This window comes from Tiliqua scincoides, chromosome 12, assembly GCF_035046505.1.
Source record: "Tiliqua scincoides isolate rTilSci1 chromosome 12, rTilSci1.hap2, whole genome shotgun sequence".
NCBI lineage: Eukaryota > Metazoa > Chordata > Lepidosauria > Squamata > Scincidae > Tiliqua > Tiliqua scincoides.
Genome location: NC_089832.1, coordinates 16,830,988 through 16,849,163, shown reverse-complemented (window position 1 = coordinate 16,849,163; position 18,176 = coordinate 16,830,988). Strand labels below are relative to the sequence as shown.

The 18,176-nt window shown below is 44.5% G+C and overlaps 1 protein-coding gene across 1 annotated transcript in view; it reads left to right on the top strand.

Moving 5' to 3' along the window:
- Positions 1–18,176, top strand: part of AMMECR1 (AMMECR nuclear protein 1) — a 108,732-nt gene that overhangs the window by 51,237 nt on the left and 39,319 nt on the right. The window contains exon 4 of the mRNA XM_066640106.1: positions 6,342–6,452. Within this exon, the coding sequence (XP_066496203.1) occupies positions 6,342–6,452 (111 nt within the window). The remainder of the gene's footprint in view (positions 1–6,341; positions 6,453–18,176) is intronic.

Here is an 18,176-nt window from a genome sequence, read left to right as displayed (position 1 = left end):
GCATGGGTTATTCATCCAATATGGAACACATTTCTTCGACTGCTTGTTGTATTTTTCTTTTTCCAGGGGCTATCAAGTGGTGGCCAAGTGGGGATTTGAACCCAGATTCCCAAATCCCTAACTGCGACACCACACTGCCTTGCTTTTAAACTATGCTAATTGTATCTCACTTTAGAAATCAGGACTGAAAGCCTAGGTTTTACTTCAGTTAGCACTTTATAAGCTGATAGTTGACCTCTCTTTGCCAACTCACATTAACTTCCAGTTTTCAAATAAGTTTATTATTCTGTACAATGTACAGACATCCTTATTGAATTATCTCCAATTCAGAGCCTCTCTCTGGGAATATTATACAGGCAGCTAAGCAAGAGCAAGTAATAAGAAATAACTAACCATTTGTTACATTAAGTAAATGTAATCTTGTTTTTTTCATCCAGCAGCCCAACTACTCTTTGCCAACCAGGCACTGCAGCAATGTCTGCTGCTGCCTTGGTTCCCTGTTTCTCGATTCCAAATTTGGCTTATTCCAAACTTTTTAAAAGCATGCCTTCTTACATGATTGTTTTGAGATTATGGACAGATCATGAACATACAACTGAGACTGTCACACATTTTCCTAACTTGGCTGTTAACAGGCCGGTAAATAAACAATCCCTGCCTCTGTAGTTAGATGAGGGTTTTTTTCAGGCACACAATTACTTCCATGAATTTCAAGCATGGACAGACCTGCGTACTAGTGTTGCTACGACAGTGATCTAATTCGGATCCTATTTACAAGCACACAACTTCTGCTAACTTTAGTGTTAGATATCCTTTGAGAGATAGTAAATGTGCACCAGACTAAAGCGAGACCCAGGGAGAAAAGGCTTCTACTGAGGAAGAAGGGAAGCCAGCCCTGCAGTTGGTCATAATTTCACATGTGACTTAAACTTTCAAGGGACCCTTGCTTCTTTTCGCCTTCTTTGGAGACCCCAGCCCCTTCCACTGGGACTCTCTAGAACCACACATGTTCCAGTTGTTGGCTCTAGTGCCCCAGGATCTGACATTGGATTGGGGTAGAAGGCCAAACCTGGGGCAGAAGTGCCCATGTAGCAGGTTGAGGTCTTGCCATATATGGGCCTTCTTGAAGGGAGGATAAAGGCTGACTCAGGACCATAGCTAGATCCAGGAAAGTGTGTGGGACATCTTAAGACTCCTTAAATCTTCAGATGGGACTCGTTCTCTACTGGTGAACGAACACCTTATCAGAGCACCTCCTGGACTAATTTCCTAGTTGTCACTTTGTTCTGTCTTGCCTTGTACTCCTGGTCCCTGCTACAACCTTACATCTCTGTCACTTGTTGATGTGGCTTTCACATCTTGCTGCCCTACTTGATAGCCTTCTGCCACCTAAGGACCTTCCAGACATGCAACTCCAAGCCCTGAGCAATCCCCTCCAGCTCTCTCAGTCTCCAGAGGTGGATAATATGCTATACCTGTCTGGATTCAGGCATCTACAAATATGCTTGCCATTCATGAGACCATTTTTTAAAAATTGTGATAAGATCCAGGATTCTTTTTTTTTTTTTCCCCCTGAGCCTGGAGAATGGTGGCAGAATCTGTCAGACCTCACACACAGGACTGGAAAGCAGCAAAACAGCATCTGTTTTCCAAGCCTCTGAGGTTCAGTGCAACAGGGATATCCCAATGCTAACTGGAGAGAATAGCAGAGTTTGCTATTCCACCTCCAAGGCCAGCCAAATTTGTGCCTCCTTGATGGATGCTTTAAATCTTATGCTGAAGTTCCACAAGGAAATTGTTCAGCTTTCCAGTTAGCAGTGAAAGGAGTTGCACACCTTTTTTTTTTCAGAATTTCCCCCCATCTTGGGAAATTATTCTAATTGGTTGTCTCTTAATTGATTCAGCGGTTGTGGAGTCTGTGTAAAGGTTTTGTGTCTCTGACATCCTGCAACAGGTTTACACAATTGGATTTTGCGGTGTGCTGATCTCTAAACAGGAATGCTTCCTGCAGTGGAGCTGGTTGGTTTTGCTCAAAATGAGGAGTCGGCATTGCTCCGAATGGCCTCTGCTCTACTCGCCTGTCTCAAAGCAAGACTGTCTGCCAGCCACAGCTTTGACTCAGAAGTGGGAGTAAATCTCTTGTATGTGTTTAGCATAAATCTCAATTATTTTTTTCCTGCCTTGCTGGTAGGAAATACATGAATAGTTCTAAACGGATCATAGGCACAGACTGTAATGAAGCATCTTTTCAATAGAGACTCTAAGCCAGTGTCTACCCCGACTTCTGATAGTTGATAACACTACTTTGACAGAATCAAAGTTGGAGGAAAGCTTCTCTGTAAGCCTGTAAAGGTTTAGTTTTCGAGCATTCACGGCAGAAGCTGCCATCAGAGTCTACTACCATTGTGGGACTGTGTGAGTCATGGGTCTGGGCAAGATGCCTATGAGGGCAGGTAATTCTGCTGCCTCTCCGTGAGAGTGTTTGAATCATTAAATTGCAACTGATGAAGAGGGACAGCAGAACCTTTCCCCTGTGGAGGCTGATTGAAGGGGTAAGGGCAGTGCAGGGAATCACGCAGATGCAGTGGGCGACGTGTGCATGCGCCTGTTCTTGGGCTTGTCACACTCAAACTCTTAAATTGATTTCTTATGTGTCACTAGAAGCCCCCATGTTGTGATGTGACTTTACCCAAGGGATGGAGTTCTCTGGCAGTCGTGAAAAATTCCACACACTTTGCCCTAGCAGCAGGTGTGTGTGCTGCATGGCAGGATGTTGTCGCAAAGCAGCTCGGGCAAGGCTCCGTTCATCATGTTGGAAAAATGTGTCTGCCTTCCCCGTGGAAGAACACCCTTGTTTTGCAGGCATTGTGGATGACTTGCCTGGCCACCTGTGGAGAATTAGCTGCCCACAGGGTCATTAGTAATATGTGAATTGGAGAGGGAGGACTGGCTGGCCTGTGTCCTCGAATGTATAGATTTCCTTTTGTTTTATTGCATTTATAGTCTGCCTTTTTCACATGCTGTAACTCAAGGAGGTGTACATCGGATTCCTATTACTATTATTATTTTATTAATTTATACCCCGCCTTTTTGCCCAACAGGCACACAAGGCGGCTTACAACACTTTAAAAAATATAACATTAAAAACAATCATTAACAACAATTTACAATAATTAAAAAATCTAAAAACAAACAAACCCTGTGGATTTTCATATAAAAGCAAGAACACCAGCCAGCCTGTCAACAATTAAAAGATTTTTGAAATAAAAAGGTCTTCAGTCCACGCCGAAACGTTAGCAACGTGGGAGCAGTTCTAAGGGGAGGGTATTCCACAGTTCGGGGGCCACCACCGAGAAGGCCCTCTTCCTGGCCGCCGCCCCTCTCACATCTCTTAGTGGCGGCACAGTCAAAAGGGCCCCCCCAGATGATCTAAGAGCACGGGCAGCATTGTAGGGAAGGAGGCAGTCCCTCAGATACCCTGGACCCGAGCTGTAAAGGGCTTTAAAAGTCAAAACTAGCACCTTGAATTGGACCTGGAACAGAACCGGCAGCCAGTGTAGCCGCCAGAGCAACGGCTCACCAGAGTCAAACCGACGTGCCCCAGCAACCACACGAGCAGCTGCGTTCTGTACTAGTCGTAATTTCCGGACCATCTTCAAAGGCAGCCCCACGTAGAACGCATTGCAGTAATCTAATCTAGATGTCACTAGGGCATGGGTTATTGTGGCCAGGTCCGCGCAGCTCAGGTACGGTCACAGCTGGCGAATCAGCCGAAGCTGAGCAAAGGCTCCCCTGGCCACAGCCGCCACCTGGGACTCCAGGAGCAGCTGTGGATCCAGGAGAACCCCCAAGCTGCGGACCTGCTCCTTCAGAGGGAGTTCCTAGGCAACCTCCCATCCTGGCACTGACCAGACCTACTTTGCTGCATCTGGCTGTGCATCCTGTGGCATTATGCATGTTTCCTTTCACTGAATTTCCATTCTTCTGAGATGACTTCTTATTTCCACAGTTCCCAAACTTTGTGGCATCATGACCCACCTCATCCTCCGTGATGGCTCACAATGTGATGCTCTCTGTTGTTCTGCAAAGCATTACTGGGAGCCTCCAGAGAGAGGCTGCTTCTGGGTCACACCAGGCCTGCGACACACACCGTTGGCCTCCACAGGCCCCTGAATGCCCTGTGGACGCAAACTGGAAGTTATTTTTCACAAGGCCTTCTAGGGCCTGCAAAGGCCAATGGAATGCGTTGCAGGCCGAGCACAACCCAGAAGTGGCCTCTGGAGGCTCCCAGTTGTGGCGTGGCAGAGAGGATTGTCTTGCAACCCACTGCACATCAGAATGCAGCTCACAGTTTAGAGAATGCTGCCCTGCTTAGCTGCCTTGAGTGCTCCTTTCTGGAGTGGAAAGGTGGGATATAAATTCTACTAATAAATAAATACAGTGGGGCCTCGCAAGACGAAATTAATTCGTTCTGCGAGTCGTTTCGTATTGCGAAAATTTCATCTTGCGAAGCGCGGTTTCCCATAGGAATGTATTGAAATTTAATTAATGCGTTCCTATGGGCAAAAAAAGTCAGAACAAAGTCAAATTTGGTTTACAAAGTGTTTATTAAGTGCTCTTTAAAGGCATACATACTGTACAGAGGATTTCAAAAATTTCAAGCACAAAACTTCAACTTTTTAACCTCCAGGCACAATGCATCCTGGGTATTAACGGTTGTGCGATTTAAAACAAACCAAAACCAAAAAAAATGCATAAAAAATTCATCTTGCGAAGCACGGCCATAGAAAAATTCATCTTGCGAGTCACCAAAAAAATCGCAAAACGCTTTCGTCTTGCGAGTTTTTCGTTGCGCGAGGCATTCGTCTTGCGAGGCACCACTGTACTTGATTTAATTATTGCATTTTCCACTCAATCTTTTTACTTTACAGTTGGGGCCTAGCTTTTTTCCCCCTGCCCCTTCCTTCTATTTGATCCTGATAGGTGGTTGCCAACTCTTTCCCAACAAGGTTCACGTGATTTTTATCATCTTGTATGATCATCAGACATCTGTGTGCTGACATTTAATGTCATGGATGTGTGGTGTTAGGAAAGCTTCACCTGATCAATTTCTGACTGTCACGCCGCTGATAAACGTGCAATATAGTCAACTTTAAAAAAAAATTACACAAGCAGATTGAGTTTGAGACCCTCTTCCAGGCACGTTGGATGTTGTACATGCAGATCATTGCAGTTTCTTTCTGATGGAATGTCAGGTGGGTTTAGGGAAAGGGTGAAATGAGCTTGTGAACTCTCAGGAGCTGGGGAATGTTGGTAGAACCAGTGAGTGCTACTACTTTTCACATAATAGCATCTCTTTGAGTGCTGACTATAAATAGATTTAGGAAGGAGAGGGTGTACAAGAGTTGAAGCTGAGAAAACCCAACGCGTAGCAAAAGCAGCAGTCCCAGAAGTTAGGTGTATGTAACCTTTCATCCTGCTTTGTAAGCATAATGGAGTCAGAATTCATCCTAGTAACCCAAGATATGTGGTCAGAGTGTCTAGGCCCCAGACATCTTTTTTTTAAACCATCCTGATCTCTACCCTTTCAATTAGCAATCTCCAAACTACGGTCCGCTGTGCTCCAAGTTTCTCCATCTGGATGCGGCACTGTGATGGCAAAGCCTTACCATTTGCAGCCCATGTTCATCACTTCCCCCCCCCCCATCTTCACATAAACTTCTGCTGCCTGTTGCTTCAGAAGGCTCTGCACCCCAAATTCCTGGCAGAAGCGGCTACCCCGCCTGAATCTGTGTGAAGTTAAGGGATGGTGGACGTTGGCTGCAGAATGGTAAGCCTTTGCCACTGCCAAGCCCAGACAGAATCCTAGAGTGTTGAATCTGGCCCGTGGGCCAGGGTTTGGTGGCTCCTGATTTAACGAGAGCGTAAGCTAGAGGGAAATGACATTGTTTTCCTTCTGAAGGTCTGGAGCGAGTGTTGGGCATAGTAACTGATCAAGCGCTCAAAACCTACTGCTCCGTTGTAAAAAGATATGTTCAGGAATATTCTAGTAGGTGCTGTACATTGTGTCACCTGTTTTAGCCTTTTTAAAACTGAGTTGGATGAGTGCTGAAAAGGGAATTAGCTGCGCTTTCCTTTTCCTTTTGCCACTTTGTCCTCTTTGTTTTTCAACACCTTTATGTACAGTGGTATGTGCGACGGACCTCAAGACATATTTATAGTAATACACTTAACAACATTTCACAGGAACAGGTTGATTCTCAAGCAGCAGGGTGGCTGACTCACATGGCTGTCAGAACTCCTCTCACGTTCTTCCTTTTTTCTCTTTTCCCTTCAAACAGCCCACTCTTCGTAACGTGGAAGATTGGTCGCGACAAACGATTGCGTGGATGTATAGGTACCTTTTCCGCCATGAACCTGCATTCAGGACTCAGGGAGTACACGCTTACTAGGTAAGATGTTGGCTTGTGTTGTCTTTGCATGTGTGGGCCGTTCGTGATCTCTGTCTTTCTGCTAAACTTGTCACAAGCTTTTGAGCCGCTGACTCCCAGACTTGATGTTCTCAGCCATGGATGTCACTGGCTTTTTTCGCCAAAACCACTGTTGATTCCTCTTTCAAGTGTATGTATTTTTAATGGTCACAGATTGACTTTGTTGACTGTAGTCTCTGTGATTTGTTCTGTCATCAAATTTTTCTCCAAAAAGACAAGCAACATTTGGATTTTAAAAGTAACTAGAGAGCAGAATATGGAGGGGGGTGGAGTTCAACATGTGTCTGTGTGTATGAATTTTGGATGGACGTGTTCAAAATTCTAAAACAGCAGGTATTCTCACCTCTTCTCCAGCAGGTGCTTCCAATCAGCTGCAATTAACTTAATCCTACACATTTCCATTACATGTTATTCTTCATCTACACCTTGCTTTTGAGTGGGAAGCTCCAGGAACTAGGGAGGTAAGTGATGATAACCCCTCACTTCCCTGGCTCCTACTATCTCCTGTGATTCACACCTAGATTGAATCATCTCAGTATTTTCTCTCTGTCTTTTTAGCTTAGTCCTCAATCAGTATGTCAAGCAACAGCAGTCATGGCTGGCCTTGTATTTAGTCTCTCTTGAATTTTTAGGCACGTTTTGTCTTAAGCTGGCCCCAGACCAGGGGTGGCTAGCTTATCTATTCTTCTTCCTCCAGACAAGGGTTGGGAGTATATACCATTGCACAGCACAATCTGTCTGTGTGAGACAGTTTGCAACATCACTTTCAGTAACTGCAAAATTTAAGGGCGCAATCCTAACCAGGTCTACTCAGAAGTAAGTCCTATTTTTGTTCAATGGGGCTTACTCTCAGGAAAGTGTGGCTAGGATTGCAGCCTAAGTGTGAGTTGGAAATGTAAGTCTCATTCCTTTTCTGAGTGAGCTGCAAGCAAGGCCATTTGCTACACATCTAACTACTGTATAAGAGAAATACGTCTCTTAAAAACTTTTTTCACAAGTGAAACTTGGGTTATATGTATTTTTTTAATTTGGTGGGAAGTTTGGGGGCCATCACAGTGGGATAGCTATGGGGGAGTAAGTATTGCAGGTGCTGCAATGCACTGAGTAAGCTGCCCCTCCCACTCGCCACTGGAGCTGTTCTGGGCAGCAGTGGGAATGTGCTACCAGAATGATTCTGGCGGCAAGTGGGAGAGGCCAGTTAGAGGGTGCATTGCGGCGCCTGCAAAACTTGCCAAGCCACACACATGTACACACCCCTAGCTATACTGCTGGACCATCATCTTATGAAGAAAAGCTGAATATAAATATCCAGAATGGTAAACTATAAAATTACTTGGTGGGTCAGATCTAACCATTGGCCATCTGTTGATAACCTAGAACTATGTTATTCTGTTTTGGAAGCAACATTAGGAGAAGCAGCAGAGGGTCTTCTTGCTTTAATTTACCTTTGAGTCGTGAAAGGAAAAGCCACAGGCATAAGTTTGTCTGATTTGGAAAAATTTGATTCAGCCGCCTTACATATTCTCAGAGCTGGGGTCTGAAGATATGATGCTGGCTCCTAGAAATTAGATTTGCTTTTCCCCCCAAATTTACTTGAGGACACGCTTTTTTTATGAAGTTAAAAAATTAGCATTCTCTTGTTTTCAGTACCACATGTTGTTGCTAATAGTAGTTGCTATCACAGCATGGTATGCCGGTCTGCTGAAGGGTGGGAGTAACTGGTTAATGAAAGCTCAGAATTAAGATAGCAAAACCTGTTTTGCTATTTTAGGTTCTTTGTAAGGCGAACTCTTAGCAGTAATACCGAAGATGTTTCTGCTCTGTAAAAATGTTCTATGAGAGCTTATTTATAAGCTGGATGAGTACAGATATATATATCTTGAAGTTGCATTGATCTGTCAGCCAAGTCATGATGAAGTGGGGTAAGCAGCAACATTCTCCAGTTGAATAATGGTACAGTGTAAAGGTAACTTGTTTATTTGGGTTTATTATAATTCCCTCAGTTGCAAACCATTCTGGAAAACTAAATCAAAGCAAGAGGAAGTGTTGCAAAAGAATTGTCTTGCTGCTGTAGACCAAGGTCTTGGTAGTTCTGCATTTTGTTTTCGACAGTAAGGTGCTTCCCCCACAAAGCTCGTGGTCTGAGCAGGATTAAAGCGTCCATCTCTAACTGCTTACCTCCTGCAACCTGTTTCACTAGTTAACCTGGAGTTTTAGCATTTGGAACAAAAGAACTTTCTCTTCATTCACTCTCTGTGTCACGTATCATTTTGGGAGCCTCTGTCATGTCTGCGGTTAGCCTTATAAAACCACATAAAACCAAATGAAACCACAACTACTTTGATCTATCTTCCTAGGGAAGGTGCCCTTGATAATGGGTTGTCCTTCTCTGTACCTTCCTGATCTCCCTACCTGAGATGAGACCAAATTTTTTTTTTTCCTAAAACCAAAGAATTTGCCTTTTTTCATGTTGCAACAATCTTAATAGACATTTTGAGAGAGCTTTCTGCTCAGTTTTCATTATTTCTTTCTTGCCATGGTTGTAGTCAGATTTAGACCTCTTTGTGTACATTGGATGTTAAAGTATTTGGTCCCAAAGGGCATCATATCGCATTTATTTACACTGAAGCTCATTATCTCGCTCAGTGACCCAATGGGGAGGGGATCCTTCTGTTATCAGCAAACTTGACTACCTCATTATTCATCTCAGGCCACCAGTCTCTTGTATTTTTTCATGTCCAGAATGTCAGCAATTCATACTCACACACTGTGAGTGCATCAGCAGATATACTAAAATAATTCTAGCTTCATAGACACAGGAAGCTTCTGAGAGGTGGTCGCAGTGTCTTCTAGTTCAACCTAATTGTTTAAGTGCTAGTGTAAGGATAGTCTAGACTCTCTTCTGAAAAAGTCATTGGCAGAAAGGTTGGTAATTGGCATGTCTCCAGCTCCATTTAGTAACCCTTCCTTTCTATCTCATCTTCTGTACCCAGCAATATTGCTCGCTTGCAGTCCAGGATAATGAGTAGAAATGGCCCTTCCAGCATTAACTTGCTGTACTGATGCTTTTGTTTAAAGGGGAGGACAAGGTAAAAAAGAGAAAAGCCAAGGGCACCAGTCCCGGATGTTTTCCCCCTCATATTTTGAGCTAAAGTTTGCAATTTGATGGAAAATGGATTTGTCCAATATTACCTGGGGTGAAATGTACTTAGCAGTTCCACTTTATGCAAAAAAAATGCTGCTGGGAGGCTTGAGTCCCTGTTAACTGGCCGCATCTGCTCAGGTTATGTCGAAGGGATGAGAATACCCACAGTGAAGAATTTTTCCATCTAAACGTTTGATGTGAAATTCATTTTTCATTTTTCGTGATGGGCAGGTAGCTTTTGGGGTAGTCCGTTCAGCTGGACCGTGAACGTGATATATAAGAAATGTTAGTTTCTGAAATAAGCTGAAGTGTTTGTTATGCTGTGAATAAAATTCCGCTTTGGACAAAATGTATGATTTGAGTAAACGGATTGAATGTATCCTATATAGCAATCTAGATTATGAAAAAATTGCCTTGTGTTTTACAGCTTCTTCAAGAATTTACTGACCTTGGAAGCAGTTTACAACATCATTTCAGAACAGGTTGACAAAACTATTTTTCACATATTGTTCAGCAGTCATTCTTAAGGTTCTCTAGTTGAGTCTTAACATTCCCACTATCTTACTTAGAGCTACTGTTCTGTGTAGTGATGATTAAGTGCCCCTCCCACCCCCTCCCCAAGATATTGCAGAATGAGCTCAGCTAAAGCAAATCTCTCGTTCCAAAGAAATCATAAAATAGTACTCCAAGTCTATTTTGACGTTCATGTCCATTGTTGTTTTTGGCACCATCAGAAGTGTAGTGGGGTCCAGATGCATCCCTGCAAGCCCCCCAACTCTCGCTAGCTAGAAGAGCCCTCAATGCTCCCTTTCTTTTCCCCAAAACATAACTGATGTAGTAGAAGTCCTCGTGACAGAACCTCCATAATGCCCTACAACTTACCTTTGGCAGCAGTACATTAGGTTTCCTGGGAAATTTAATCCCCAAGGCTCCCAACTCCATTTTTCATGGAACCTGACACCCTTACCTAGTGGCACCGACACTAAATTATAGAAATATAATTTTCAGATTGTGATTCTTAGGGTCTGCACCAAAGAACGCAGTCCACTCCTATGGAAAGTAAAAAGTAAGACCCAGAAGCCTCCTTGAGCTTCTTAGAACATGTATGCATGTATTCTGTGAAGTACATACTTTGAAATAATAGTGCATATTTACTATGTTTGTGATTTAAAAGAAAGACACTTGAATCATCTATGCAAGAAGAAAAAGTGTACTGATTTTGATTCAGGGTCTTCCTTTTAATTTTCATATATTCCCTGGCCTATTCTGAGATTCCAGGACAGCTGAAAGTGACTTTGAATGAAATAAAGAGTGTCCATGTCCTTTAGAGAGTCTCCTGTTAAGCAGAAAAGTAATCATGACATAAGAGGAAACAAGGAAAATATTTTCTCTTTGCTTGTCTAATAGTTGGATGCACATTTGTTAATCAAGAAATGTTATTGTGTAGTGTTCATATTTTATACCTGCTAGTTACACTGAGTGGAAGAAAATTGGGAGCAGTTCGCAAAGCACAAAATTGAAACCTTTCCTTCTGAAACACTGTGGAGTTTGCTGCAACTAGAAATGATTGTGTTCATTGCTTAGATGGCTTTAAAAAATGGAATTGGATAAAATCATGGTGGAAAAGAGGTCTAGAAGAAACCATTACTCCTGATGGGTTATTATAGAGCCTCCATGTTCAACAGCACTGTGCTGCTGAATAGCAGTTGCCAAAAGCAACAGCACCAGAAGGCTGCATATCCTACTTGTGGGCTTCCTGGAGGAAGCTCCTTGTCCATTCCAGAGAACGTGATGCTGAACTAGTGCAACTCCACAAGTGGGGCCTTGTGAGGCCTGTTTCCGTGACCCACAGCCACACAACTGGTGCCTGTCCTAACCCTCTGAGAGCAAAAAGTCCCTTTCTGTTCAAAGAAGCTTACTCACGAGAAATTGTGCATCGGATTGCAACCTCCATAGTTACTGTGCAGCCCCCCTGGGGCTTTTTCTCTTGGAGAAATAGCTGAAAATGAAATAACTTTCCTCAAGTGGCATAGAGATGCCTCTTTTAATGCATTGGCCATCCTTATGCATAACGGCAAATCAAACGCCTGCATTTGTATTTTAGCCCTGTGTGCAACAGTGGGGCATGTCCAGTTGGAGAGCAAGATATGAAAGGATTTCAAGGCACTTGGGTGCTGCAGTAATGCTATATAGCCTGATAGTCTAGATCAAATTAGTGCATAGTTCATTTGTTCTCTACATTAAATGCCTTCTTCATGTTTTTGCCACCAACCTTCTCTAGTCAGCTGAAAGATCAATTTGGCTCAGTGGGAAGTCTGCCCATCATTCCTTATTCTGACTTGGTGTGTGGGAGAATGTGAACAGAAGAAGTGGTTTGGGAAGACATCTTGAGATAGGTGAGGAATGTAGAAGAATATAGATAATATTAGGACTCTCTTTTGAAGCTCATCTCCTGCTGATTGAGGGAACTGGTCTTTCTGTCCTCTGCCTCTATGTGACATGAGTAATGCCTCTTCCATTCCAAGTTCATAAAGAGCTGATGACTCAGAGGCTGAGCTGCAAATCAGGACTTTCCCACTTCAAATCTTGACTCCACCATGAATTCACTACGTGACCTTAGCCAAGCCACATCCCTTCAGCCTTCCCAATCAACAGTGTGGACATAATATTTTCCTTTCAATAGTGTTGTAACTCAGGAGATTTAAAAATCCTGAGCTGAAAAATAACATTATTGTGGGCCCTCGGTATCCACAAAGGCTCTGTTCTACAACTCCCCACGGATACTGAAATCCATGGATGCTGAAATCCACAGGGAGGCCAGGGGCATGAACTGGAAGTGCCTTCCAGTTGTGTCCAGGAGGCCTTCTGAAGCAGTTGAGTCAGTCTGGATCTACTGTTACAGAGTAACATGAGGTGATAGAGATCTGGGGAGGGGGCTAAGTATACAGTGCATTGTACCACTTCAGACTGAAGAACTGGTGAGATCCCATGTATTGAATGCTCTCTCAGTATGAAACACCTTCCCTACAGGTGAAAAATGAGCAGCATTTAGTGATGTACTAGATTTCGATTTGGGAGTATGTTTTATATGAAGGGGAAGCCATTCAAAATGGTATCCTTGGTTAAAATCTGAACTGGTGCAGTTTTTTGCTTATTTTAAAAACATTTCAATCCTGAACCTTCAGCTATTAAATCTGAGACTTTATTAGCATCTACCATGGCACCCAGTGAAGCTATTTAATGCACTAGTAGTGTATGAAGCAAGATTTGGTGCCCACCTGCGGCTTCAGGGTGTTACCATCCCAGCTGCTTTTTTGTTACTCTTGAGCCGTTGCCATCTTGGAGCCTTGTGAGGCTTCATTTTTGTTCCCCAGTGTAGGTAGCCTGTGTCTGTTCCTTCTCATTGTAGTCTCTCTGTCATGTCTGCGGAAATGTAACCTGGGTTTCCCGTTCAGCGGTCCCATTTTAATTTGTTGGGAGGAGCTAAGCAGGTGTAAAATGACAGATTTAAAAAGCACCCTTACACATGAACACGGTCAAGTAAGCAGGCTTTTGACAGTATTTTATTAGCAAAAACTGTTCCATTAGGCTGGCTTGTTTTAACATGCAATAAATTGGTTCATGTTCAGAGTATGTGCCCTTTGACTGTCAGGATGCTGGTTGTGTCTCTAATAGAAATACTTTCTTTGAAGATTATGGTCTATAATTTTTGGTATGCACAGGTGCCACTCTCCTGGTTGATTGTTCCTCCTACAAACTGACAGTTTTGCATTTTCTGATTCTCATTTTAAATGTATGTTATGCTCATTAGATTTTTTGGAAATGATAGTCTGCCCCCCCCCCCTGGCATATTTTGCAGCTTTGCTCAGAAAGAAGCAATTGCGACAGCATTTATTGCTGACTTACATGCTTCAGCAAGTGTAGTATTGAAGATTTCTGCACTGTCTTCCTGTCTGGAAATGGTTGGGATCGGCGTTTCTCAACCAGCACTATTCGTACCTATAGTGGTACTTGAGGTGGTGTCTGGTTTTACACATGGGACCCCCATACCCCCATTGCCTGGCAGTGAGATGAGCAATGCAATGCAGTCAGCACTGGTCGGAAGCTTGGCTCGATAGGTGAACTCCAGCGTTCACTTTTTGTGCCCTTGAACAAGCCCTCCCATCTGCCCTGAGCTCTTAGCAGTGTTTATTGTGTCACGTCTGGCCTTCCAGTCTGGAGGTAACTGGCAATAACATCATCACCAGTTACTTCAGGCTGTACTTCAAATAGGTGGACCATGCAAAGTGGTGCAGTGGGGGACAAAGGTTGAGAACCACTGGTTTAGCTCCTAAGTAAGCATGATGGTATTTGAGTCATAATTGGTAAATAAAATATCCATCTTTCTGTCTTCAGAGATACAAGTGGATAACAAATCCAAGCCAGGTACCGTCACCTTTGGTTGTGAAACATTTGGTCACAACCCACCAGGCCAGCGGGAACCTGTTGCGAGCTGCATTGTGCCCAGGCCGCTCCGGGACAGCTCCGCTCTGCTGCTGGAGCTCCGCCAGCGGCTTGGCACGTAGAAAGCTGCACGGCAGTTATCGTTTCTGTGCCTCAAGGTCGGACTGCCCTCACCCCCGGCGACAAAGAAGACTCAAAGGCAGAAGTTCTCCAACACACTCCTCCTTTACTATGTACAGATATTTACAGTCCAGATAATACAAACGGTACACGATTCACTGATCCAACTAACGTAGCCTCCGGCTCACAATGCTCTGCTTCTCCCACACCACTTGCTTGCCCCTGCTGGAACTTATACTTCTTGTGACCAATCAGAGTGCAGGAAATACTGCACAGTCATGCTGACTATGCAGGTGCTGCCACACACAGACACACTCACATACTGTCACCTGATGCACATCACCCGATGTTGCATCAGCTCCAAGTTCCCAGGGTGCTGTGCTGGCTTGCTCTGGCAAGGCTTCAGGCCTGCCACTATGCAGCCAGTAAATTACATGTCAGGACTGGGGATCAACCCGTGACAGAACCACTGCATTCTCCTTTAAGAGGAGTGATGATCTGGTGGTAACAGTACTCATAGCGGTGAGGGGGAGCCCTGCAGATGTTTGTGCGGGGCTCGCCACACCCCCAGGATGCTGCTGCAGGGACTGGTGAGTACATTCCAGTCCCTGCAGCCCCGTTAGCGATGTGATCCTGGGGATTACATTGGTGCCTTTCCCCCTGCCCCCGCCCCTTAAGGGGTAGAGGCCAGGGCCCTCAGGCTGGGATGTCACGTCGCCCCACGCTGTATACCACTGGTGTAAGTGATGGCATATGGAAAAATCATTTTCCAAAATCAGATGGAAAAATCCATCTCCATTGAGATGGAGCCATTGATAACCCTTCATAGAGGAGGAGGCTTGGGAAGGTAACTCCAAAGTTGTGGGAGAAAGGCAACATGTTCCTGAGATTCCCTTGCCCCAGAAAATCAGGTTTGGTTTGGAAGAAGGGGCAGGCAGTGCCTATCATGCAGGCAGAGGGGAGAGAACCTTGCACCCAAACCTTAAATATATTTCTTTGCTTTTAAGTTTCATCCATTTTGGTGAACATTCGCTATAGAGACACATGCTTAGGATTCAGTGGCCAGCATTTTTCCTACAGTGGAACCTGATAAGCTTTAGTATAGGGACAGTGAGTTATTGGGAGATTTTTATTCAGTGAACCTGTGAACCTGTTTCTTCCCACACAGGTTCACTGCAGTAAAGCAAACCTTCTTTAAATCTCCTTCTAATTATCTTCCTTGATTTAGGGACTGCAGGTTAGGCTTTTGTCACAAGAGCTAGTTCTGTGTGCACCTGTCAGAACGCCGCAGCCCACATCTGACGGTGTTTTCAGAGTTTCCCTGGTGGGTGGGCTGGGTGGGGGGTGATTGAAGAAAAGATCTTTTCAGGCCATCTAATTAAAACTAGAGAATGTACCAGAATTATCCTAACTGACTTCAAGGGGCTCGCCCATGGAGAACGGCTTTTATTTTCTCTCCTTAAAACCCTTTTTCCACAGCACCTTGGGCGGCAGCAGTGGTGCTTTTTAAAAACCTATTTTTGCTGCACCCCTGTTGATGGTAGCTCCAGTAGCGCTTTGAGCATTGATTGCATTGTCAATGGGCAGCTCATGCTGGTTGTCCTATTTTTTTTTCCCTACAGGGTGCCAAGAAATGCCCCTGTGTGATATCGGAGGACTGTTCCCTGGAGCATTCTAGAGATAAGAGCCTTTCCACACCATGCCAAGGGCCCATCTAGTCCAGCTTCCTGTATCTCACAGCGGCCCACCAAATGCCCCAGGGAGCACACCAGATAACAAGAGACCTGCAAGGCTTCCTGGGAATTGTAGTTAAGAACATAAGAACAGCCCCACTGGATCAGGCCATAGGCCCATCTAGTCCAGCTCCCTGGATCTCACAGCAGCCCACCAAATGCCCCAGGGAGCACACCAGAGAACAAGAGACCTGCAAGGCTTCCTGGGAATTGTAGTTAACATAAGAACAGCCCCACTGGATCAGGCCATAGGCCCATCTAGTCCAGCTTCTTGTATCTGATAGTGGCCCACCAGATGCCTCTGGGAGCACACGACACAACAGGATGCCTGTATCCTCTTGCCACTCCCTTGCTCCTGGCATTCGGAGAGAGGCGGCCTCTAGTACCCCGCATATAGCCATGACTTGTTGTTGCTGGTGAACTTTTCCTCTATAAATGTGCCCAGTCCCCTTTTAAAGACATGTAGGCCAGGTGCCATCACCACATCCTGTGGCAAGGATTTCCACACGTTAATTACTTGCTGGGTAAAGGAATATTTCCTTTTGTCTGTTCTCACTCTCCCAACACTCAATTTTAGTGGATGTCGCCTGTTTCTGGTGTTATGTGAGCGGAAAAAGAGCCTCCCTCTATCCCTCTGTCCGTTCCATTCATCACTGTTTCAATCATATCCCCCCCTCCCCAAGCTCCTTCTTTCTAAACTGAAGAACCCCAAACGCTGTAGCCTTTCCTCATAAAGGAGTTGCTAGTCCATAAAGGACCATTAATCATTTTGGTCCTTCTCTTCTACACCTTTTCCAGTTCCACTATATTCTTTTTGAGATGTGGCCTCTAGAACTGGGCAATATCCAGATGCGGCCTTGCCATTCATTATAAATTAAAATGGGAACCAGTTGCTGAGAATGCTGTCGGTGCTCAAAGTGCGTAAGGGACACTTACATAATTTTGAGACATACAAAATTATGCAGGGGATGGACAGAGTGGATAGGGTGATGTTCTTTACACTCTCACATAACACCAGAACCAGGGGACATCCACTCAAATTGAGTGTTGGGAGAGTTAGGACAGACAAAAGAAAATATTTTTTTACTCAGCGTGTGGTTGGTCTGTGGAACTCCTTGCCACAGGATGTGGTGACGGCATCTGGCCTGGACGCCTTGAAAAGGGGATTGGACAAGTTTCTGGAGGAAAAATCCATTACGGGGTACAAGCCATGATGTGTATGCGCAACCTCCTGGTTTTAGAAATGGGCTATGTCAGAAGGCCAGATGCAAGGGAGGGCACCAGTGTAAGGTCTCTTGTTATCTGGTGTGCTCCCTGGGGCATTTGGTGGGCCGCTGTGAGATACAGAAAGCTGGACTAGATGGGCCTATGGCCTGATCCAGTGGGGCTGTTCTTATGTTCTTAACTACAATTCCCAGGAAGCCTTGCAGGTCTCTTGTTATCTGGTGTGCTCCCTGGGGCATTTGGTGGGCCGCTGTGAGATACAAGAAGCTGAGCTAGATGGGCCTATGGCCTGATCCAGTGGGGCTGTTTATATGTTCTTAAGGGGCTGCTGCTGCCTACAGAGGCAGGGAGGAAAGAGTTTTTTTTTTAGTAAAGGAAGAATCTTCTTTGCTGCCACACATCCATCAAGAATTCCAACTCGCAAACCTGTGGATGGTTAAAGAATGGTCAAGACTGGCCTTCTCAGTTGTGGCACCCCATACTTAGAATACCCAAGGTGGCTGTCTTTGCACTAAACTTGATTTCTTTTCAGCACCAGGTGACAATCACTTCCTTTGCCAAGACCTTCCCGTATATCAGCTACAAACTGGTTTTAATCTCTTAAGAGGTTTAACTGTTTTTTCCTGCTGTGCCAATCATGATTGTAATCATTAATTTTATTTTATGTCTTGTGAGTGGCACTAGGCTTAAACTGAAGGAGCAGCCTATGAGTTTCTTAAAATAGATAGAATTAAGCAGCTATTTTTTTGTTCTAATCTCATTCGTTTTGACAGTCAAGGGTTTGGAAGAGTCTATGTGAGGAAGCATTTGTCCCTGTTGCAGACTGACTCCCCCACCCCGCCCAGACTGTTAATCTTCTGTTGCAGTGAGCAGCAGTTGTGCCTGGTTTGAGGGAAGCTTCACTCTCTCTCTCCCTCTGGTTAGGGCAATCCCTTCTTTCTCTTCTGCATGTTCACTCAGGCTGGGAGTTTGGGGAAGGATAGTGGATAGAGACATGCTCTTTACGCTTTCACATAACAC